At 36.0% G+C, this 25966-nt stretch overlaps 2 protein-coding genes across 7 annotated transcripts in view; one reads left to right on the plus strand and one right to left on the minus strand.

Moving 5' to 3' along the window:
- The window catches only part of LOC121409935 (condensin-2 complex subunit G2-like), a 28812-nt gene extending 24426 nt beyond the window's left edge, over window positions 1-4386 (plus strand). The window contains exons 23-25 of the mRNA XM_041601722.1: window positions 637-866; window positions 1176-1400; window positions 2508-4386. Coding sequence (XP_041457656.1) covers window positions 637-866; window positions 1176-1400; window positions 2508-2574 — 522 coding nt within the window. The 3' untranslated portion in view covers window positions 2575-4386. The remainder of the gene's footprint in view (window positions 1-636; window positions 867-1175; window positions 1401-2507) is intronic.
- Window positions 4387-6114: 1728 nt separating this feature from the next.
- LOC121409936 (putative helicase MOV-10) overlaps window positions 6115-25966 on the minus strand; it is a 35406-nt gene continuing 15554 nt past the window's right edge. For all 6 annotated transcript variants that reach the window (XM_041601727.1, XM_041601729.1, XM_041601726.1 and 3 more), the window contains exons 12-21: window positions 25687-25849; window positions 25092-25262; window positions 24020-24123; window positions 22762-22967; window positions 22173-22411; window positions 21435-21617; window positions 20805-20984; window positions 20465-20553; window positions 9116-9237; window positions 6115-8719 (exon numbers count right to left, since the gene is read on the minus strand). In XM_041601727.1, the coding sequence (XP_041457661.1) occupies window positions 8643-8719; window positions 9116-9237; window positions 20465-20553; window positions 20805-20984; window positions 21435-21617; window positions 22173-22411; window positions 22762-22967; window positions 24020-24123; window positions 25092-25262; window positions 25687-25849 (1534 nt within the window). In that variant the 3' untranslated portion in view covers window positions 6115-8642. The remainder of the gene's footprint in view (window positions 8720-9115; window positions 9238-20464; window positions 20554-20804; window positions 20985-21434; window positions 21618-22172; window positions 22412-22761; window positions 22968-24019; window positions 24124-25091; window positions 25263-25686; window positions 25850-25966) is intronic.

Here is a 25966-nt window from a genome sequence, read left to right on the forward strand (position 1 = left end):
TAGTCTTTCAGACAATTCTGCCTCTATGATAAGGTGTGATTGCTTTTCAATCACCTCATACATATGATGAAGATAACCATTATCATCTCTCTTCATAGGCTATTGCTCATCATATTGTGAATGAATTAGCATGCAGCCATCACTTATAGCAACTCCTTTTTTCAACTTGCTAAATCTCACAGATTGGGTGACCCGCAATTGGCAAACAATGTCATGAAGTCTTCAGTATTCAATATTCCTTTTCATAATTATATCTCCGCCTAACATTGGTTGTTTGCGAGAGGCATTATATTTATATCCATCCAGAATCATTATTTTGAACATTTCAAGTAGGGTGTGAGATGTAATTTTGGTCTTGCAATGCCCAGGGGTGTGAGAATTCAGATTTTTATCTGATTTCAGATTTTTTTTGTTTTTGGTTTTCAGCTTGATTTTCAGCTTATTTTTGGGATGTCATCTGTGTAAATAGTGTGGGAGCTCTTTCTATTTCAGACTTTTTCAACACTCGTCAGCTTTTTTCAGACTTTTTTATTTGTGACCACTCACACCCCTGAATGCCGAGTAATAGATTTTAAATGTGTATTATCTTGTCTTTCAAAAAAATGTGAAGATCTCTCTCTCTCTTCCTACCCACAGGCATTATCCAGCATCAAGCCGGCCGTTTCAGACATCCTCCGTAACAGCAGCAAGTGCAATGTTCGTTTCCATGATGATGTCCTAGCCTCCAGTATGGCTGCTTGTGTTGGTGAGATGACAAACACTGTAGCTCAGTCTGAAGGGACATTGGATGCTGTTCAGTCAGCAGATTTGCCACCTGTTTCAAGTTTCTTGGTTGGCATAGTGTCCAGTAACAAGGATCTGCTCAGGTTAGTAGGTTACTACCCATAGAATAAAAGTTTTTTGAATTCATTACACTGTCAAGATGTGCAGTCTAAAAGAGAGTCTTGCATAAAACATTTCTCGCCCATGTGTTTTTTTAATCCGTGTTGGCAATCATCTTTTTTATTGATTTTGAACAAGGTTTCATTGAAAACATTTGGCTTGCTTAAATTATCTCCACACTTATTACGGTCTGCTTATTTTTTTTTACTTTTATTCACTTTGAATTCAGACTTTCACTCAAAATTATTGCTCTCTACTATAACTCCAGTATGGATGCGACTATTTCCTTGCAGGTCATTTGTTTATGAACTTGAGCAATGTGTATCAGTGGGTGCCTTGCAGACCTACCCAACGCTTCTAGCAGCCTTTCACATCCTACATCCATTGAGTCAGGATAAGAAAAGAGGAGGTTCCTGTGGTATCAAGGAATGTTTGACAGCCTTAAGACTACAAATGGATAAACTCCAACCTTCCAAAGACCAAGATGAAGATGATGATGGACCCAACGATCCTAACAGGTGCGGTGTTATTCTTATTTTCATAAAATTTTCAAAACATTGGTCTCGGTATTATACCGGTGTGTTGGCTCAGTTGGTAGAGCGTCCGTCTCACAACCGGGAGGTCGGGGGTCAGACCAAAAGACCTTTAAAAGATGGGAGTTGCTGCTACCCTGTTGGCGTTCAACGATTAAAGGGATAGAGCCTCGTCGATCTGGCGCTGCACAGCGGCTGCTGGGCCCACGATCAGTTGGGAAAAGCACATTTTCGAAGTATTTCATGTCTATTTTGAACAATAAATTATGGATTTTCGTTTTTTTTTTTCATAAATGATCGTGAAGGGTCAAATATTAGATTTGATTGTCAACTCACAATGCAAATTCGGCAAACCACAAACTATCTCACCTTTTACAATATTCTGCCATTAAGGAGCATTCTTGCCAAGGAGGTCTGGGCCCCATTCATAAACAGTTACTCTGATAACATCTCTTGCTGGAATGTCAAATTTCCTTGGAAGAGCCAGTCAGGAAGCAGAATTTTCACTGTCGTGGTAGTTGACATTCCAAGAAGATTTGTTATTTTAGCAACTTTTTAAGAAATGGGGCCCTGATTTCTAAAAATGAAAAGGCTGTGCAATTTAAAAATTCTACACCAAACGTCTGAAATTCTTTATTAGATTCTGACAAATTAATATATCTTCCAGAAATGAAAACAAAGCGATTAGATCTATGATAAGCTTTTAAGGCATTTGTGAAACACATTCCAGAAATTGATACATTCATTAGCATTGGCTTACCTTTACTTGGTCATACTAGTAATCACCTTGTCATGTACACACCGACTAGTAAAGGCTTTTCAAATGCTCACCACGTGGAAAAAATCTGATCTTTGCCTCTGATGGTAATGTCTATGCTATCAAGATATTCTGAACCCACTTGCCCTTTCCTGTGCAATTCTATGCTGACAGCTGTCATAGATTTTTAGCCTTAATGTCTCAACTTATTGTTAATGGTACAGAATTAGGTAGGGTATGAGTACAGCTTGCCACAACAGACTTTTTCTTTCATCTTTACATGATTTCAAGATGATAAAAATGTTGAATTCATTAATTATGCTTTCTTGATTCAGGTTTATGTTTGGCCAGATGCAGTCCCTTGAGAAGCAGATATCAGAGGCTATTGGAGGGGTTGCCTAGGAGATACAAGTCACTTTACGCAGTCTGGTGTAGTGCATTGGAATTTGAATTTTGAAATCCAACAGAAGTCATGACTATCACAATCAAACAAGTTCATCCGTAATGCCGGTGCTGAAAATTGGATGGCAGTATGGAAGGAGTATGATGCATATTGATTGCAATAAACTTAACATTTAGGTGTTTGCTGAAGCTGAACTCTGCAGAGGGTAACATATGTCAACTATGGAAACATGATGGATTACACTCAGCCATTTTCTATGATTTCATGAGCATTCCTTTTGCAGTGAACATTTCTACTTTTAATCGTCTTCTCATGTAACATGAAGGAATTTGAAATGTCACCATTATTTCTCAGCTTTCAAAAAAACAGAACCTTCCTTGCGTGGTTGAAAATCACAGCTATAGAAAATTTAAATATGTCAATATTTCCCTTTATATTTATAAAGCCCAGTTGACACTAGCACGCAGTGTGGTACCCACGTAGTTTGTGCACAGGCGTGCACTCATGCATGCCAATGCGGGGACTATGCCTGCCAGCTTGCAGATAGATGAGGGAGGTAAGCGCCGGGGGAGGGGGGGGGGGCACTCAACCAAAAAAGTGGTGAGGGTGTGCCACGGGCAAGACAAAAAACGGGGGCCTTGGAGCGGGCTTATTGTAAAAATGAGGGTCCTCGGAACGGGCTTCGGAACTACAAATGTTTGTGAAAACGGGGGTCCTTGGAACGAATTGCCAGCGTGTGAGTGCGTATTGCACAGCCAGAATTACACATTACAAATTTGCGCATTGTATGTGCAACAATGCTGTGCCAGTGTGTGCCACTGCCTGGCATCGAAATAGAAATTTTGTGGTGCAAAAAAATAGTAGGCACGCAGTTCACAAATGGTTGACGACAGGATCGCTCAGACTATGCGCATAGGCTAAGCATACTTAACACATAGTTCACAAATGATACACCCATAATTATGCGCCCAGAGTAAGTGGTCATGATCAACAAACATATTTAAATTTGTGATAGATACTTCACACAATAGGGTGTCAAGAATATTTGCTGAAAGCACATCAGGACAGTGCATGAATTATGTGCAAGCAATGCGGAAACACGTTAACATGTCGGGACAGTGCATGCACTGATACAGGCAAGCAGTGCCATGACATCCCGCACTAGCACGCATTAATGCGAGGCAACGCATGCACCACTATGCATGCAAGTGTCAAATGGGCATAAAACCATAGACATTATTCATGTATTAATTTGTATAGGAATGAACATTTATTTTCATCATTTACCACTTTTTTTATTAGTGAAAGTATTGAGAAGAAAATATATTTTAATTTTGGTAAATACATTTTATCTGATATTTTAGTTTATCAGATTTGGGTCCTGTGAGATATGATCAAATATTTACAATAGATAACTTTTGTTTTGTACAGTTTTTTTGTGTACTTATATGCTAATGTATCTTTTACGTAATAGAGCAAAAGTTATTTCCCGTTTGTACATACAGAAAATAAGAACTGCATATATGAAACTATTACATTCATTGATAAAAAAATTACCCTCACAAAATGCTATATGATTCTAGTTGCCACTTTTATTTCTCAGTAAATATGCCAGTAGTTTCAATAATACACTTCATTTTGATGTCATTGAAAATATTGTGATGGGCAATTCTATAAAATGGTCACCCCCCCCCCCCTTTATTTTTTTAATCTGACCCCATTTTTCTCCATTCTTCACTTCAAATATCATTCTGTTTATTTGTTGTGCTTTGAGGAAATAAAATGTATATCTACATGTATCAACACCTATATTTATTTGTATCATATGGATTTTTATTTGTTCTTTCTTCTACTTTGATGAGCTTCTTTCAAGTTTAATCTAATCAGTATAAGGGGAATATACATTTTAAAGTGATTATCACTGGGGAGACAAGACCCCATACCTCAAGAAGATTAGATAATATATTAAAGGTGCCATGAAATACAGCAAAGATGCTGATTTATACATTAGCTTAGTGGTTACTATTACGATTCCATCAAAATTTTACCTAAAAAATGTCCCATCTCAGGTTCAAAGGCAGTTTTATATTGAAAATTGAGCCAAATTCGCCCCGCCCACAAAAATTCAGCCCGATTTGGGTTTCGTATATCATGTGACAATTATGACGTCAGGAAAGGAAACTGCTGAGTGTTGTTGACGTTTGGAGCGTGAAGTACATTGTGGTTGCAGGTGGAATGTGTACAACAACTAGGGGTACGGGTGCACAGCTGAGAAAACCTGCCGAAAATTTTAGTGGGCGTTCCCGTTGAAGTTCATTTCCATGGAATAACTCAACACCGGTTCGTTGTACACAGGAACCGATGGCAAATTCTTATCTTTCAAGTCAAACTACCTAATGATAGATATGTATCTAGAATAAGATGGAATTGGTGTCATAGGACCTTTAAGTAATGTCCTGTCCTCTGGGCCCTATAACGTAAAGCTTAGTGTATGATTGTAGGTTTGAATCTTCAGCTTGATTACATCATTTAAGGAAACCAAAACCCAAGAAGAGAAGCAATCTTGTTGGAAAGAGTAAAATGAAAGGAACAATTTAGAAAAAGTTTCATCAAAATCGGTTATGAAATAAGCAAGTTATGGGAGTTTGAAAAGTCTTGTACTTTCCATCGAGATCTTCAAATTGGCAAACGTGCTTCAAAATGGCTAAATTTGTGGACAACTCTCCATTTGTTTTGTATACAAATTTTTTTATTTTTCTCATCTTTCAAAATGCATCTTGCCCCCTTCTGAGCACAAAATATGTCATGGGAAAATATAATTCACAGCACATATGTCAAGGTCAGTAGATGTGAAATATGTAAAATAAAGGGGAAAATCTGAAAATTTGTGTACAAAACAAATGGAGAGTTGTCCACAAAATCAGCCATTTTGAAGCACGTTTGCCAATTTGAGGATCTCCATGGAAAGTACAACAAGACTTTTTAAACGTCCATAGCTTGCTTATTTCATAACCGATTTTGATTAAACTTTTTTTAAATTGTTCCTCTAATTTTACTCTTTCAAATAAGATTGCTTGGGTTTTGGTTTCCTTTAAGTGCAATAAAGCATTCTAATCAACTGTATTATCAATTAGAAAGATTTGTGTTTGATCATAGATTCAAATATTAAGCTTGATTACATAATCAAGTGCAATGAAGCATACTAATCAAATGTTTTATCAATCAGAAAGATGTGTTGCCAGGGGCATAATATGGTGCAAACCCTATGAAACACCACCTAGGTAAGTGAAAATTTGCTAGAGCTAATATCTATAGACATGTTTCAATTATACATGTATAAAATTATTTGTTCCAAGTTATTAATAAAAACAATGGATTGAATATAGATATCAAACATACATGCAGTGGCAATCACATAAAATATATTAGGGTATGCGTGTACATAGCACCATCCATCTTCAAAAGTATTTCGTTTTGAGGCACATAATTATGCTTTATATCACTGTGTGACGATATATAAATTAATGCACAATCACAAATTGTATTTTAAAAGTTTTTTATTTCTATATAGTATGCACTATGCATGAAAACTATGAATTCATTTATATACTGTAGTTATTTGAAAATATTAACATCTGAAAATGATAAGGCTCAGTATGTGTATGAATGGGTACAAAACAATTACTACATAACAGTCCAATCGGGGTATTTCCCTTAGGAATAACAGCTGTTTGGTAAACACCATGAGTGATATGAGCTGAGCCCTGTAACATTAATATTAACAATTGTGAAACTGACTTCAGTCAATATTGTACAATGTGCCCTTCCACCTATTTTCTCAACTTTCATGGCAGAAATGTAAAAGTTGGTGTGTGGGGAGACATTCCATCCCATGCTCAAACACAAGACTTGTGGCTTTGTTTTAGAGATTTAATCATTGAATTTCTTTAAATAATATATTTCTGTACAAACTCTGACCCTAAAATTAAAATATTTTAAAATCAAAACCCTAAAAACCCTCTTAAGATGGTATAAAAAATACCTCCTATGAAATCTAAAGTTATTTCGCTAAAACATTGTTAAAACATTGATCTTGATTTCGAACTAAAAGCACTTATTATTGTCCAACATATTAACAATATCATAAAGAGCACAATGATATTTAAAGCCAGACTGAATTGATGAAATAAGTATTAAAAAAATAAGAATGATACAGATTTAAAATTAATTACTTGAAATCTGAAAAAATGTTCTGCCTTCATACATACATCTTAACCATGATGGCCATTATTCTTAACAGGTTAAATACAAATCTGACTCAAATCTCTCTAATTTCACATACACAGAAAAGTATGTTTTGATATAAGCACAGATATGGGGAAAACATATCATTGAAGATTATAAAATCCAAAGGAATATACATTCATTGTCCAACACAGAGTTCTGAACTTCCAAAGTTATGGTTTTGTTATATCACATGCAAGAAACTGCACCATGAATTCAATAATTTTCATTTTCTAATGGTTCATGGTGATGTGTATCATACATTGTGTTGGATGACTTATTAAAAACTCAGTTCCAACCATTTCCAACGTTACACATAAATAACTTTGTTCTTTGGTGGATTTTCACCAAACCTCTTCAATAATTTCTTTCATTATTCTATACGTATTACAATCAATCTCTTCAGAATATCAGCAAGACAAAAAGGGCAGAATTAAAGAGCATATGGTTTGTATATGACACATTGTATCATCATAGAGTATAAAAAGGACATGGAATGTGAATAACTTATTCATTAATATGCAGAGTAAAATTGTAAAAAAGTTAAAATCATGAAAAAGTTTTCACCGCAAGATGATTATGTAACTATTTAGGAAGTATATCAAACTGCACACCTAGTCAACTGGCAAGAGTTGTGAATAAAAACATTCATAAAAATATCCTACCAAGTGGTTTAATTGAATTTGAATTATGATATTGACTCTAAAATGATCTATATCCTACTACTAATGTATTTATTGATTAATGGCACATAACAACCTGCATATGGAATGAAATGAATTGAATGCTTGATTTTCTATATACAGTATTCATAAAAACAATTCCCAGCAAAGCTGTACCTTATTGAAATATTCATACAAATTTAAATGACCCAGTAACTATAACTACATGGTTGCTTCATTTATTAATAAAATTCCATTATGATATTGTCATATTAAAAATATCTTATCTGCAGGATTAAAAAAGATGGTCCATTGATACTATACATGTATAGAATACATTGATCTGTTTAAAAACCAGAATGCTCTGGCCATCTTTATTATTTGTTGATACCATGGGCATGCTGCCTTATCCTATTTTCTTATTTCAACAACTGCCCATCAGTATAAATTGCAGTTTTACTAGTCCTGTCTCATCTTAAAGAATTTATTACTGCTGAAGAGGTAAATCTGTGAGTAATGTGAAAAAATCTTGTTGAGCTTAATCAGGAACTATGCCATCTACAGTTTAGGGTTGGTGAATCTTGCAACATGACGAGTGAAAGATAATCAGAAATATTTTCTCAAGAAGTTATTACTTTTTTCCCATATCGTTTTGGCACATTTGGTCCAGGATCATGACCTATTTCCAGAAAATATTGCACTGAAATAGTGACTTTTACCTGTTTATTAGAATCTATCGGTCTTCCATACATACATAGAATGCATAGACACTCCCCAACGTCTACGTAGTTATCCCCAGTCTATTGGTTTGCTAAAACACAGCTGCCCGATTGTGCAACACTTTATTTAATTCCCTTCAACTATGCTCACCATCAGCATTATTTACAATGATATTAATTAATGTTATATCAAAGTTTTTACACATCAATGTCATCAATTTCCTATCTGAGCTTATTCCTCCGGCCTGGCCCAAATAGAAATCATCAATGATCTGATAATGGATGCCAGAGACTGGTTTGTTACTCATCCTGTTGGTTCGCTATATCATCTCTCCTTATTCAACCATAACGCATGGATAAGAATAATTCTTTGCCTTGTTGCTATGGAGATGACCTCTTGACCTAGTCTTCACCTCTCCATTCAGGGTCATTCTGCTGAGCGACATGACTGAATCCAAGCTCCTCTTCCACTTCCTCTACTGCAATGAAAAGAAAAAATATTGTTTTTCTCCTCTGTAAATCCTTTTTAAAATAGTGATCATATTTAACTAACCATGAGAAGAAAAAAAATAGAGTAATCTGGCGAACACTACAAAAATAAATATAGCCATGCAATTTCTTTTTTTAATCCAGTAGCAAAAAGATCAATATTCCTGGAAAAAAATCAGGGGGCAGTATTAAGAAAATATAGAATGTATTGTACATTGTAAAAGCAATACAATTAAAACAATTCAATGAGAGGCACTAAATGTTTTCGGTATAAATGGACTTTGAGTCTCTTTCTGTTTTTCTCTCTCCATGTCTCTCTGAGTCTGTCTCTTTGCCTCCATCATCTTTTCTCTCTAAACATTCAATCAAGTAACATTCATTAATACCTGTAGGAACACTTCCGAGATGAACCTTCTTCAAGAGTTCAATGATGGTGTCTACATCATTCTCCTCAGAATTGTAAGTACATCCTCTGTAGCCTCCATTCTCAATGCAGAACTTCAACATTCTACAAAAAAAAACAATGTGTACACTATATAACTTGGCAATTTCATGAGTGTCAACAAAATATTTACATCCAACCCCCTATTCATATGATCTTCCTGAAATGGTTTGTCTGTTTTTACTTCACATGATAAGTTCTAGTATTCTCAAATTATCATAGCTTTGATCACTTTGTGAAGTGATATAAGAAAAATATACACCAAAAAATATATTACTCTAAGGTAATACCAAATGAAAAAAAATTCCAGGTCTTATGGTCAGTCATGCACCTTTCATATTTTTTGTTTTCAGTCATATTTGGTGCCCATTCTTTTAATCATCTGAGTTCCGTCTTACAAAGAGTTATGATTGATCCAATCAATTGTAACACTATGGAAATCCATCAGTGTCATAATTTTTTCTACAGGAAATTTGCAAAATGTCCTTTGTAAACAAAAGAGAACACACCAAATTCTTGAGAAATCAATAAATTTAAGGATATACATTCATATCTAGAATTTTTTTTTAACAATCAGGCATTTTAGATGTTGACGTTGCTGGCTTTCCATAGTTGAGATTGATCAGATCAATCACAACTCTTTGTAAGACAGGCCCCATGTCAGTTATACCCCTTTCATATTCTTTCAGTCTCATGACTCAGAATTGTCATACATTTTCTTCTTTTTTTGTTGAGAACCCTCAAATAAAGGTTAAATCAAAGTTCAATCACAATTTGAAGAATTATAGAAAAACCTCAATGTAAAAAAGTATGAAACTTATTACAGTTTAGGAAAATTTTTATCTAATTTTCACTTAGTTTAATTCAATAATAATGATCTATATTTTATTGTTCAGATAGAAATCAGAAAAAGGATCCTCTGAAAATTCATTTTGTCAAATTGACCGTGGGCCCAGCAGCCATTGAGTAGTACCAGATTTATATTTGATACTCCTAATCTCCAAACTTCATAGAATAAGAAAATGAAATATAAAAACTAGAACAAATTTACAATTTTTAAGGTTTGAATTGCAATAAATAGAATAGAAATTGATAAATAGGAACTGAAAAAGAATATGATTAACAGTTGTGAAAAGGGAGATTTTACGATTGTCTGCAATTTTAAATTCGTAAGAGATTTGTATTTGTAATAACAAGTGGAATGCCTCTGGCCGTCTCACCTGCAACACGCGGTTCAATATAGCAGCAGTGCTGACTTTGAATACAACTCTAACTCGCACAAGATGTTCAGTGATACATGGTTACTCTTATGTCCACTTTTTATGAACTAGACCAATAAACTTACAGAGATATGATGGTTATTCAACAAAAAACCCCAACATGGCCAAAGTTCATTGACCTTACATGACCTTTGACCTTGATCATGTGACCTGAAACTCGCACAGGATGTTCAGTGATACTTGATTACTCTTATGTACAAGTTTCATGAATCAGATCCATAAACTTTCAAAGTTATGATGGTAATTCAACAGATGCACCCAATTCGGAGAAAGTTCATTGACCTTTGAACTTGGTCATGTGACCTGAAACGCACAAAGGATGTTCAGTGATACTTGATTACTCTAATGTCCAAGTTTAATGAACTAGACCAATAAACTTTCAAAGTTATGATGGTAATTCAACAGATACCCCTGATTCGGCCAAAAAAAACTTAACCTCAGGTTAAGATTTGATGTTGACGCCGTCGCCGTCGGAAAAGCGGTGCCTATAGTCTCACTCTGCTTCGCAGGCGAGACAATAAAACTTCATTAACATGAAATAAAGATTCTGATGGAATTAAAAAGGGCACAGTATATACATGTATGTGTATGATTTTTCACGGCTTTCATGTCATGTATTTGTAATTTCCCTATGACTCTCAAAGTTATCAAACAAAACTAGAAGATGCGATTGGTGTGAAGTAGATTTAGGCAGACATGACCTGATTTTATTAAGGCACAAGAGATTTAATCCTCCTTGCGTGCGAACGGGCTCCGAACGGGGATTAAGAAGGGTGGACAATAGACCCCGTTCGTTCACGTTCATTCAAGTTCAGAATCTTACTGAAGTAGTGAGCGGAGGAGTCTATTGATTTTCATTGTCTTCTCGCACAAAAGGAGTGTGCCACTGAACGGCAAAGCGAACGGTCGGATTATCAATGAATGAATACATGCGAACGTTCAGATTATCACAACACTGGGCGCACACGCTGGGCAATATTGTCGAGTATGACTGATTGACCAAACTTCGCGCTTTTTGAAATTAGACGAACATATACGTGTTATTCGGTTTATATTGAAAGTTAATCAATTTGACATTCAGAATAGATCGTTGGCCTATCATTTCAATAAAATTTCCCGAGTATGAAGGGATGTTGAAACTCTGAGTTTTTAATTTTTACGAGTGGTATTCTGGATTTTTTTTTAGTAACATTCATAATTTAAAACTAGGTACAAATCGTTGGGCGATCATTTCAAAACATTCCTCCGGTCTAAACTTAGCGGTTTCTTTATTTTTTCGATCGTATTCTGGCATTTCTTCGGTTACATTCGCAGTTAAAAACTCAGGACAGATCGTCGGGCGATCATTAATTTTCAAGACAGTTCCGAGACCCAGTTCCGAGACCCGGGTCCGAAACTAAGTGTTTTTTTTTCTTCTTTATTCTTACAAACCATTCAAATTTCTGGAGTAACATTCAAACTCAATCAAATCGTTGGGCGATCGTTTCATAGCATTTCCCGAGTGCGAATGGATGTTTAAACTTTTCATTTTGTTTTATTTTTACGAACGTATTCCGGCATTTTTCAGTTACATTCACAATTTGAATTTCTGTAATTTCCCCGAGTACGAAGGGCTGTCTTTATTTCAGTTTTTTGTATGTATGTTTCCGAACGTATTCTGGTATGTTTCGGTTAATACATTCAAAAGAATGTGCGATCATTTTAAAACATTTCCCGAGTAAGATGGGCTGTCTACACTTAAGAGCTTTTTTTTAAGTTTCCGAACATATTTTGGTATTTTTCAGTTAAAAGTTAATCCACATTACCTTTTGAATAGAACGTTTGACGCACATTTCATTTCCCGAGTATAAAATGATGTCCAAACTGCATTTAAAAAAAATGATGAACGTATTTTTGTATTTATTTGATTGAATTAAAAGTTAATCAACCAGACATTTTGAATCGATCGTTTGATGCACATTTCTGAACATGTCCCGAGTATAAAGGGGAACAGCCTTTTTTTTTATGACGTTCGTACTTTGGTATTTATTAATTTAAATTAAAAGGAAACATATTTGATATTAAAACTAGAACGTTTGACGCACATTTCTTAACATTTCCCGAGTATGAAGGGATTCTAAACTTTGCGGTTTTTAATTTATACGACCATATTCTGGTATTTCCTCAATTATAAATTCACAATCTATTATTCAGAACAGATCGTTGGGTGGTCATTTCTAAACATTTCCCGGGTATGAAGGGATGTCCAAACTGCAAGCACATTATATATTTGACGAAAATATTCTTGTATTTATTTGACAAAAATTAAGTTTCTCAACCTGACATTTTGAATTGATCGTTTGTTTCATATTTCTGAGCATGTCCTGAGTTTAATGGGATGCCCAAACATCATTCTTTTTTATGACGATCGTACTATTGTACTTATTAAGTTAAATCAAAAGTTAACATATTTGACATTAAAACTAGAACGCTTGACGCACATTTCCCGAGTATGAAGGGATGTCTAAACTGTGTGCTTTTTAATTTTTACGACCATATTCTGGTATTTCCTCAGTTATACATTCACAATCTATTATTCAGAACAGATCGTTGGGTGGTCATTTCTAAACATTTCCCAGGTATAAAGGGATGTCCAAACTGCATGCATTTTATATTTTTTGAAGAACGTATTGCTCAAGGAAGAATAATAAAAAAATCTAATTTGAACAGAATTGGCACTTCTTGGAATCCCATTAATGATTGTCAATCTTCATAAAGAATAACCCACTTGAAATTATCTTTTGAATATTCAATGCACTGCCTGCTGACGTTTGAAAACTCAATTGATTTCAAAATGCACATGTTGCGCCGCACAGTCAATCATCCCAGCACACAAGTCATGCATTACCAGCATTACCCAACAGAGTCACAACAAGCAAAGTCAATCACCGTAACAAACATCGAAGTATAGGTGCTATCACTCACCCAAAAACCCGCCGAAATACAAATTTACCTCACTAAATTTGATTTTTCTGCGCCATATTTCCAAAGCACGCGACGGATTAGTTTAGATTCAAGAAGCTGGGTCCCCGAAAATGCACTAAAAATGAAGAAATCCGTTATCTTCCCCGAGTTTGCAAACTTTATTTTCTTGCTAATTTATGATGGTATCTTAAAAATTCCTATAGAAAACCAAATCAGATTTTTTCTCTTTCTTGCAGTTACGGCGATATCCGACTTTGCAATTGTTTTTGAAGTTGCGAGAGAGATCCCAAATTAAATGAGAGCAAATCGCTCGCCAAATTTGTGATTTTTTCGCTATTCAGCAGCAATAAAAATAGTAAATATCAAGAAAATTGGTGCTGCATATTTTCACTTCACATTGTTAAAAATTTAGTGCTATTTTACCACTGAAAATGCTTGTATAGTAATTGTATTACAACTACTGATTGTATTGCAGTCATTATACAAACAATTTAAGTGCTAAATTATCACTTCATATTTTTCTAGACCACTCTTCATCTTTTGTTGTAACTCTTGATTATGTAACTTCCATCCCCTTTTATATTTCCAAATCACCCCCCCCCCCCCCCCCTCACTCAGCTCTCTCTAAAACCCCTCAAAGAAAAATCTAAGGAAAAAAAATGCTGTTATACAAATTAACCGTCCATGTTAATATCAAACTACTATTTATTCCAAGAATACATTCCATGGCAAAATACATTTACATTTACAACAAATACAAACTTATTTTTACAACAAGCAGAAGTGAAAATTGATGAAATAATTATGGCAAATGAAGAAATTCCTATTACAAACCAAAATAAACCTACATGCTCATACAACCATAAACAATAACATTGAGTCATTGAAAAAAATGACGACAAAGAATTTGGGAAGTACTAATTGATAAAGTATTGCCCAACGAAACAAAATTCATAAAAAGATTTTGAATAACTAAAAAATTAAACCAAAATAGACCTGTATACGGTTATTGAATTGAATGGTAAATTTAAATTGAAAAATAAATTAAACAAATTATGATAATTACAAATATTTCATCGAAGGGTAAATTTAAATTTAAAAATAAGTCAAACCAGAATAGATCCATATTTCATTGAGGGGCAAATTTAATTCATTTCCATTGCAACATTCAAAACTGAATTAAATAAGGCAAATTAAGATAATTACAAATATTTCATCGAAGGGTAACTTTAAAACTTTCAACTGCAACATTCAAAACTAAATTAAATAATGAAGATAATTGTGGATTTCAATTAAAATTAAGTTAAACCAAAAAAGATCCATATTCTATCGAAAGGTAAATTTACAACTTATTGCAACATTCCAAACTGAATCAAATAAGGCAAATGAATACACTTAGAAATAGTATTGCACATGCATTCAGGCAAAATATTGTCATTTGAAAATTCCAATATAAATGTCCACATAGCTAGTTAAGAGTTCCAATTTATCGCCCCGTGCTCAGTCTATGTGCAATACGTCGACATCTGTTGTTGGTCGCAATCCTTACTTCCCGCTGAAATCTGGAGCTCTTAGTGGTGCCGGGAAACTGTATCTCAGCTTGGGCGATCAACGCACGAAACGCAGGCTTACAACACAATGCCTCCTTCGTAGCAAGTCGACCATTAAACACCTCTCCTCTGTAGAAGTTGCTCCTTGCAAGTTCCTCTGGAGCAAACACTTTATCCAAGAGCTTAACAATTAAGTCCTTAGGTCCAGAGCAGGCGGCATAGCATCTTTCGTACACAGTCCTATCAATCCTACAAGAATCGCTTGAAGAACCAATCAACACATGAATTCCGTCCACAAGGGCGACATACTTCGCCGGTGGCTTTACAACATCTGCAGTCCCATTAGCCTCATCGAAGTTTCGCCTCATCCTTGCTAGTTCCCTCTCCAGACGTTGATTCTGGGCCTGTAGGTAGTTGAACATCTGAAGGACGTCCGGTGTCGCGGTTGTACAGAAGGCCTGGGGGCGTGGACAGGCCGTGGCTGGTGGACGAACGGCCGATGCTGCTGGTACACTGGAGGGAGTGTGCTCGGGTGGGCTGGCAGAGCTGGTGGGTGAATGGGTGGCCAAGTTGGTGGTAGAATCGTGTCCGGGGGCGTTGGTACGTGGTCCGGCGCTGAAGACGATTCCTCCGCTGAAGGAGAATCTTCGAAGTCGCTGAAGGGGGTTGGTGCCCTCGGAGTTGGTGGTGAAGCTGCTGGTGATGGGGCTACCGGAGGCGTTGGTGTCGTGGCAGCTGGTGTCGGGGAAGCAGGTGTCGGGGCAGCTGGTGTCGGGGCAGCTGGTGTCGGGGCAGCTGGTGTCGGGGCAGCTGGTGTCGGGGAAGCTGGTGTCGGGGCAGCTAGTGTTGGGGCAGCTGGTGTTTGGGCAGCTGGAGGAGTGGCAATTGGAGGAGTGGCAGTTGGAGGCGTCGCAGCTCTTGGTACTGGTAGTGGTATGGGCTTGGATGCGACCCTGGTAGTCCTCGTCCCCTTTGTGGTTCCTCTACCGTTAGGTCGTTCTCGCCGAAGTCTCTCTGTAAAAATGAAACAAAGCAGAAAGAACAGAAAATTAGTTGGCTAATCATGCTCATGAGAAATGTATTGCAAAAAAAATAAAATAATGAATTGTACTTAAATTTCAAGAAAGTTTAAATCCTATAAAGGGCGAAAAGTGATATAAGTATATGCCTATACTTACTGATGGATATTATCCGGGCCTTGTGGTGACACCTCTTGTAGGTAACAGACACCTCCATTCCCTCCGCTAGTTCTCCTCCTTTCCTCACTCGGCTCCGTACGACGGGCTCCCTTATCCCCCTCCATTTCGCAACGAGCCACTCGATGACAATCGACATGATGTAGTAGATTATAAGCAGCGATGACGTGATAGCAGTATAATATCTTACGAAGCGATGATGAAGCGATGACGAAGTCGAAATGCGTTATGAAAGTTTCTGTTCTTTGGTGCTGTTTATATAGAAGTCATAAGCAATTAGCCGGCTCGAAAGCTGATCGATATGGCTTCGCATTGACCAATGGCGTAACACCACTAATGACTCGCGGCATGTAACAATACCTTTCAAAGGAATTATCGCTTTGCGCTCAGCTATTGTTTGCCATGATTAAAAATGCCCTAGTTCAAGATCCGGGTTATTGTGTTTGAAAGTTACGGCAATTTTGCACTCTGTTACCAGATTTTTTTAATGTATTAGGGAACCATATATTATGGCATAAATGAGAAGTAATGATGATACCTCTTGGTTATATGTATATATTATACATATATATATATATATATATATATATACACATATATATACTTGGTGAATGCTATCCTTGTAATTAAGAGTGCTTGATGTCTGTGATGAGGCAGAGTATGAAATAAAATAAATAAAGTTACACAGATAACGTGTGGTTCATCAGTAATTTATTGATTTGCTACTCAAATCAATAAATTACTGATGAACCACACGTTATCTGTGTAACTTTATTTATTTTATACACATATAGATATTCATTTATATTCGTATATAAATCAACTTCTTAGCTTAATTTCAAGGGGTATTCCATCTGGGCCAAATTTATTTGAATATGTCTAAACAGAGTAAAGTTCAATGGCCGAAATGCTATAAAAATGCTCATGAAATAAATTATTTAAACTGGAAATTGCACTATATTATAAACAAAAAGGTTCTTCAAGGGGCCGATGACATCATGTCCCCATAATCCTTTTTAGTTTTCCCTTAGAATGAAATATATTGCATCAATAAATGATGCAAATAACTAGTTACGATAAAAAATTCATAATTCTTTAAAAATAAGATTTGAATAATTCTTCTATACAATATTAAAATAATAAATAAAAGCGTGAGGGGATGACATCATCAAATTACCCGTTAGATATTCATGGAGACCTAAATGAGAAGAATGATGATACCTCTTGGTTATGCATATAAATATATATAATTATATATAAATAAATATATTTATATACATGTTCATATAGCTACACTTCTTAGCATACACTCAAAATGTACTCCAGGCTAAATTTTATGGAATGGCCCGCATTATGAACCCGGGTTTGAATTAATTCCATCAGACATCCTACCCCCCCCCCCCCCCGGTATTATTGCTTTTGAAGGGAGAAGAAGATGAGTGGGGACGGGATTGTTTAGTACTGAAGAACTTATAATCCACATTGTGTCGATGGGGGAAGGGGGCCGGGTGGATATTTCACGCGTGAGAAGGCCTATGCTACCATAGCACACGATGCACTACTCGTCCGTATTTGGAAGATATATGGATAACATCTTCCGAAGTATATGCTTAACAATCTAGAACCTTTTTGAGGTTCAAATCATGGAGTGATGTCATGACGGATAAGATAAAAAACGATACTCGTATAGATAATAACGTAAGGAATCAATGCAATTTTTTCCAGACTCGAAATTCTTCTGAAGTATTACGTTTTGAACAATGTAGGACTTTTTTAAGGTGATATAATAGTATTTTCAGGTAATATTGCGACTCGGAACTATTTCAAAGTATGCTTTTAACAAAAGACATTTTAGAGGTCAATAATTTCATGAGGTTATTTTATGTCAGACAAAAGTGATACCGTCCCGTATGTTTTTCGAAAATAAAGATAATATTTACACAAGGTAGCTATCATATGATTCTGTGCGGATAAACCCTAAACGAAGTATATGTTTTTAACAATCTAGGACCTTTTAGAGGTCAATATTCCATCATTTCATGAGGTAATCTTATGACGGGTCGGATACAAAGGCAATACTCGGAAGTCGTTGAAAGATATAACATGTATTAATTACGCAAGGTAAATAATATCCAGATTCTTTCTGACTCGGCACACTTTCGAAGTATTATGTTTTAAACAATCAAGGACATTTCTCAAGTAATATTCCATAATTCATGTACCGTAATGGTCGGAAAAAAACAAGCGATACTCGTTTGTTGCATAGACCCTATATAGATAAAGGTTTTCTTTGCGGGTCGGAGCTCGAAGTATGTTTCTACGTTTTGAGGGCAATATTCAAGAATTTGAAACCGTATTGAAGGCTAAATTGGGTCGGATAAAAAAAGTCGATATTCGTCCGTTGTTGGAAGGTAGATTTGGTTCCCGCCGCCTCAAACCTCGTCAGAAGTTATGAGAAAAAGAGGGAGAGAATGGCCGCGGGGAAAAGAAAGATGAAAAGAAAATGAGAGAAGGGAAAGAAGGAAGGGTAGAATAAAGAAAGAACGAAAAAAATTGAGAGAAATAAAACCTCAAGGGAATTAAGAGAATGAAAGGAGAGAAGGAAAGAAAGGAACGAATGAAGGGAGAAAAAAGTTAAAAGGAAAGAAATTAAGGGAGAAAGAAAAGGAGGGAGGGAAGGAAGGAAGAGAAAGGGAAAGACAGAAACGAAAGACAGAAAGAAACGAAGGAAGGAATGAAGGGAGGAAGGCAGAAAGAAAAAAATAAGAATCTAATTAAGAAAAGGTAAAAAATGGATGGACGGAAGGAAGACAGTAAGAAAGAATGAAATGAGGGGGAAAGAAGGAAGGATTGAAGAAAGAGGTAACAAAGGTTGGATAGAAGGAAGAGAAAAGATAGAAAGAAAAGAATAACATATACAAGATAGCTATCAACAGAAAAAATGAATGAAAGAAGGAAGGAAATTTGAAGGAATTAAGAGAGATTCAAAAGAAGAAAAGGTTGCAAAGAAAAGGAAAGATAGGCAGAAAGAAAGAAAACAGTGAGGAAGAAAACCCAAACTCATATCCAGTCATAAAAAGAAAAAAAAACATTTTCCTTGGCAAAAAAAAATAGGAAAGAAACCACGTTTACGCAACATGACATGTGGAACTGTGTGTGATACAAACGATCATTCGAAACCCGATCTTTTTGAAGCATAAAAGAATTGAAAATTTCTCCTTTTAATTACCTCTTACAAATGACAAGGCTACCCAATTTTTTTAAGGAAATGTGGATATTACAAAAGTTTTCATTGGTAAGAAATCACGGTGAATTTTGACAGTTCTTTGGGAGATTTATTCCAGATCAAACTGCGTTCGTGCAGAATCGTAGAAACAATGGGCTGCGTGGACTAGGCGCTAGCTATAGCTAGACTGCTTCTCTCGTGTGTGTGCTGTCTGAGCTGTGTGTTAATTGCAGAAAATGACGCAAATTTTGCAATTCGAATCATGACTTTTAAAAGAGGAAATTAATGATATGATTTTTTTCTCTTTTTCTTTTCTATAATTTTGATGGCGAATCTTTCTAAAATATAATTTCTATATGAGAATTTTGCTTGCCCGATTCGGGCATTTAGTTTTGTCTTTGTTTCAAAACACTTGCCCGACTCTAACTTTTATTTGCATGCCCCGGGCAATCGGGCAAGCGCTTTAATATGTCGCAACCTGTATAATAATGTTTAACCTTTTGAGAGCAGTACTCCATAATTCTACACCCTCACAAAATCCCTTTAATTAGGTTCGCAATCTATTTCTAAATTCATGGGCACGACGCACACCGCAAGTGCGCGGATGAAATTGCCGTCATACCCCATGCAAGACACTCGCACATCGGCGCTCATCAAAGGCCTTTCATACAACGGCGCGGCATATTGCAATTTTCGCCACCTTCGTCGCTTGGGTAAAATCCTACAGACCAGGCTTTAGCTCTGCTTTATAGCACGCTTTATAGAGGATTACCAGAGTTCTGAACGCATCCGGTTCGATCCCGTTCTGAACGCAGTACTTAAGTGCTCTTCTATTGACTCCTTTGTTTATAGTAATCCTTGCGTTCGGGTGTATGCATAGGGCGCTACGAACGCATTCTAGCAAGACAATAGAGCATTCCGAACGCGCACGAACGAACGTGATATTAAATCTCTTGTGCCTAAAAGGAATTTAATTTTTTTGGTCCAACTTGTTGAGCTGCATGACAGGAAAGATGGGGCTTTTGTTCATTTTGTTTTACTTGAACATCATTGCCATGGGAATCTAGGTGTACTTACTGGTTCCAGTGTTCGTCTTTACTGAGCATGAAGGGGTTTCCCACAATAACAAGAAGGGCTTTGGCTCTGGTCACTGCCACATTGAATCTCTGAAACCAAGATACATATGTGAAATAAAAGTTAAAACATTAATTAAAAATAAAGAAAACAACTCAATAAAAGAGACAGTTCTTAGAATTAAAAAAAAAAGTTAATTTGAAAAGTGAATAATAAACATAAGAGGAGATAGAAAAAAATGTCTCACCACCCCCCCCCCCCCCTTCAAAAAACTTGGAAATTAGTTTAAATACTTGGGAAGGAATTAATTACTCATAGATTTGAAAACACTATAGCTTTGTACCTTAGGGTTCTTCAAAAATCCTAGTTTGAAGTCAATATCCATTTCAATGTACTCTGCCTTGGTGCTACGGACAGTTGAGATGATGATGACCATCCTCTCCTGCCCTTGAAACTCCTCTACTGATCCAACCTTGATGTCACCAAAGCGGCGCTTCTTTAGAACCTGACGCAGCTTTTCTACCTGAACAGGGTGAAATGAAATACAACTTATATTATTCATTGTTCCATAATTCTAAATTTGTAATACAGATTTGGTCACTGGAAGTTGTTCAGTCTTCCAACAGGTGCAAATTCTCTGACAACTCTTTACATTTTAACATTCCAATTTTCAGAAAAAATGTCAAATTGAAACAGAAGCAGCCCGATACATTAATATAATACATTATTTCACATCATCCTCCATAAACAGGACACATTATGTTAAACTAAATGAGTATGGCTCCTGCTGAAAACGTAGACACACACAATAAACAATTCGTAGCAAAGATCAATATTTTTTTCCTTTTCCTGTACATTGAGATAACACCAATGCCCTCTTGTTATCTTGTGCCCCCATCCCTTCTCAATCCCCGTCTTCACTTAATCTACTACAATCTCAATCACTATGATCTAAACATCTTAATTCTCTTACCTGTTTCCTGTAAGGAGAAATCACACCAATGTCTTCCTGTTTGATCTTCTGCCCTCCTCTCTTTTCCATCACCTTCTTGACATAGTCTACTACAATCTCAACTTCAGACTTGTTGAAGAATGATGGACTCTGCTCCTCCCTCTCATCTTGACCTTCAACACCGTGGAAGATGATTGGGAATCCCTGACGTGAAAAGTTAATCAAAATTCTTCAACATGGAAATTCTTGAAGGATCATAGCAAAAACAATGGTACAGAGATTAGAAAAGTTTTTCTAATATTTTTTATTCCTTAAAAAAGAGACATGAATATTAAGTCGTGGCCATATGCAGAAATTTCTAGCAAGGGTGTGGGAGAATGCGTCAATTGTTTTTGAAAACAGAAGTAGTTTTTGAAAACACTCAAAAGTGAAGGAGCGAAGAGACCAAGCTTAAATCACTGGGGTGCTTTTGCATTCTGTAAAGTGAAATTGAAGGATTTTTTGCATACATTTGGTAAATTTTGTGAACATTTCCAGTAACAGTAAACTTTCACAAGTTCAGGGGGGGGGAACAATGTTTGTCTTTTAAAAGGAAAAAGCACTGGCATAATATCTCTAGGCAATTTCAAAATTTCTACATTAATATTCTACTGGTCGATAATAACCATGGGCTACTTTTCAAGTAATATAAATTACCTAACAGTGGCCTAACTAAATACTCAATATCCCAAGCTCAAATATAAACCTCACTCCTCTCACCTGTTTAGGCAGCTCATCCCACCTGCAGAATGATTCTCTGACCAGCTCATCTGCAAATACCTTGAGCTCTTCGTCATAGAACATCTGATTGGGGAGTTTGAGAATGTCCGGATGAGAGCGGTAGTTCTGGAGTAGTTTGGTCAAGATTCGCTGATCATAGTGTGCATTCGCTGCTCCTGCATCATCCTTCCGGCTGTAGGCTGGACACTGGGTCATTAGTCTCTCCAGATATGACAGTGCTGCTCAGTCAATAGGAAAATGAAAATATAAAGAAAAGACAAGGTTTCTTTATTCTTTAATGCAGATATGGTACAACTTGGAATTTATTTATTCATCAGTAAATGTCTTAATATCATTTGAAAAGTCGGCCTTAAGCCTACATCTCATTTCCCACAGAACTGTCCATGGACATGTTCATATTTCATTCACATGTTTCTTGTTCTTGACAGTTTTGAAGTTTATTTGCAGGTAACAAACTTGTTGATTTTTATCACTTATTCGAAACACTGGATTACCCACTAGAGAGATGCTCAAAATAGCCCAGTAATATATTAATGATTAAGCGAAGAAAAATTCTAGACCAACTTACCAAGACCATTCTCAATGGCTAGTGGTGACCTCAGCACAGGTCCAAGCTGTCGAGGGTCACCAGCTAAGATGACCTGACCTCCTTTAGGGTTATCAAGGTTCATCACTCCAGCCAAAGCAATCAGAGCTTCTGGTTCGGTGGCATGACCAGCCTCATCAACGAATACATGGGTGAAGAAATCATCAGGAAACTGGGCCAGTGCAATTCTGAAAAAGAAATGGGAGAGTTTAATAAACATTAGTTTAATTTCTGTAAAAACATATTATATGAAAATATATTTCGAATTAGAAACCAAGCATTCACAGAGGTATAAACACAGGACGTGTGCACTGCTACTCTAATAAGTTATATATGTGCATAAATGTCACTAAAGTAACATGCATAAGAAATAAGATCCAGTATGAAATCTTGATTCAATAAAAGTGTTCCCTGAGACAGAGGCACATACACATTGAAGGTTTAACGGCATTATTTCTTAATGAGTACGAGAGATGAAGTATTCAGTAAATTTGTTTAAATGAATAACAAAAGCCTATCATATGTGATGTGTTGCCTTATTTCCCCAGAAGAAAGATTTCTTGTGAAACTTTGATTCAGTAGCAGAAACATCTAGTTTGTTTTTATGTATCCTCTTACTGCGAAAGAAAACATGCTAAAGAAGACAATTTCTGCCTTAGTACACTCCATGAAAATTAAAACACCATCTACCAAGGATATCTCTCTCTGGGAAAAAAAATTATCAGTCTTCTGAAAAGGATTTTATTTTTTGCTTATTTCAACTTAATTGCCCCCCAATAAAAGAAATAATCAATATAAGCGATTGAGCATCACTTTGGGAAATATCAGTTTTGCTACAGCAGACCTGTAACAGAGGTTAAAGAGTTTGTAAAACCAACCAAAAAATTAATTAATGGATGTACATTTTATTAGAATGGAGTAAAAAAAAAAAATTAAAGAACTAAAACTACTAATCATTTTTAATCTAAAACTAAAAAAAAGTGAAATTCTAGTCATTATTTTCTAAAATCTCACTAGCTTTTACATAGAAGTTACTTGTTAGCAATTGGAATAGAAATGATTTGGGGGGCACCAAAAATGTTTTATTCTATTTGTGTTTTTGCTGGGGTAAACTATTCTATGTCACGGCAGTCACAGACTTACTAGCTCCTACAAATATAGGGACCCCTGTCTTTAAACAAAATATATGTACAGGACAATAATAGCAGATACAATATATGTAAGTTAGATTCCCACTAACCTTCCTGCAGTGACAAGAGTTGTTACTACAATTCTCTTTGTCATGATCTCATCTTTAGTGGGTACATACAGATCATAAGCTCCTAGGTTACAACATTTCTTCTCCTATGAAAATACAAAACATTTAATGATCATACAATTACAAAAAAAAATCAAAATGAACAAAGGGCAATTCAACCTAAAACTAAAATACATATATATATATTACCCTTATAAGCTACAAAAGAATCTATGTTAATTGATGGTGGTTTCAGTAAATGTAGTTTTGATGAATAGAAACAGGAAAGATAAAGTTTTAGAACCATTTCTTGTCACAATTTTCTCACATCTGTAAACTCTGCCTGTACAATTACCAAGATAAAATGTGGTAGGTGACATACAGAATCAACATTAGTTATAGACAGTAATATATTGTTCACTTCCTACTCAACATATGCTCCTTATTTTTTATATTCCTGCTGGTTATATTTTCAGGTGTTTTGAGATATATGGCCTCTGCACCCTAAGACATATGACCTCATGGCCCACAAATCTAATCAGATCATTATCAATTCTATATGCAAACATGAGCCAAGTTTGGAGTTGATCCCTCAAATAGTTGTTCAAATATCACAAAAATAATATATTTCAGTGTTTGTAATGACCTGTCACCTTTCAACTCATAAAAAATCTAATATTTTCACTTCCATATGCATACATAAATTTTGTCTAATTGTCATTTGGTCTACATAACACTTTGTCTAATACCTGAAGTCTAATTGTTATTTAGCATTAATGCCCATTTGGTCTAATTTCAACTTTCTCTACTTATCCTTTGTTCCTTCATCAAAATAAAATTCACAAACATTTCACATGTCAATATAGACTATGTTGTACTTGACCAAGTGGATATTAGACAATAATTTACACAAAATAGTAAATAGGCTTAGTGGAAATGAGATTGAATGGTTAGGAGACGTACTGGTTGTAGGTGAACTAGTGTTAGACCGTGTGGGATGAGACCACATAATGATTAGTTATGAAGTGATGGTAGACCAATCTGTCATTTAAAAATTTCCCCTTATATGACTCACCTTAAGAACAGGATCGATAGAGATGAGCGGTCTGCTTGGGGCATATAGTCTCATAAGATGAGTCTTAGCAATAGGTGTTCCTTTATTGAGCAGACGAACAGCCACTAAATCAGCTGCACTGTTAGAGGGTGCACTAACCAGGATTCTGCTCTCTGGTAACAAGTGGTAGACCTGAGAAATATCATGAAGTTTACCAGTAATCAAACATCAATTATACTAATCCATCTTCTCTGTGGGGGATTACACTACATTTAGGATCCTAAAACAACTTGAAAAAAAAAATTAAATTGCACATCACTCAACAGAATGAAGGTGACTCTCAGATTCACCATCCCAGAGTCATGAAGTCTTCATGGAAGGAGAAGTCTTCAGGGAAGATGTCTTCACAGAAGGAAAAGTCATCAGGGAAATAGAAGTCTTTGGGATAGGTGGAGTCTCTAAGGAAGAAGTCTTCACAGAAGGAATAGTCTTCAAGGAAATAGAAGTCTTAGGGAAGATGAAGTCCACAGGGAAGAAGTCTTCACAGAAGGAGAAGTCTTCAGGGAAGGAGAAAGTCTTGAGGGAAGTAGAAGGAAAGGAGTTCCTTCAGACTTACCTGCTTGGCAGCTTCTACAATGGTGACAGTCTTCCCTGTACCCGGAGGTCCAAAGACCAGGTACGGGGCAGGTCTAGCGGTTCCTGTCACAATCTGATGAACAGCCTGGACCTGTTCCATGTTCTTAGATAACTTCTGGTCAAAGAGGGTCCTTTTGAAAGCCCTGCAAAATATTTAAGGTATTGATTGCACAACTGGATATGACTATAAAGAAGGAAACTCCAATATCGCAGCTTAGAGCTGGCAGCCAGGGAAACCACCTAAAATAGGTATTTAACGA

The sequence above is a fragment of the Lytechinus variegatus genome, chromosome 3, assembly GCF_018143015.1.
Source record: "Lytechinus variegatus isolate NC3 chromosome 3, Lvar_3.0, whole genome shotgun sequence".
In the NCBI taxonomy this organism is placed as follows: domain Eukaryota; kingdom Metazoa; phylum Echinodermata; class Echinoidea; order Temnopleuroida; family Toxopneustidae; genus Lytechinus; species Lytechinus variegatus.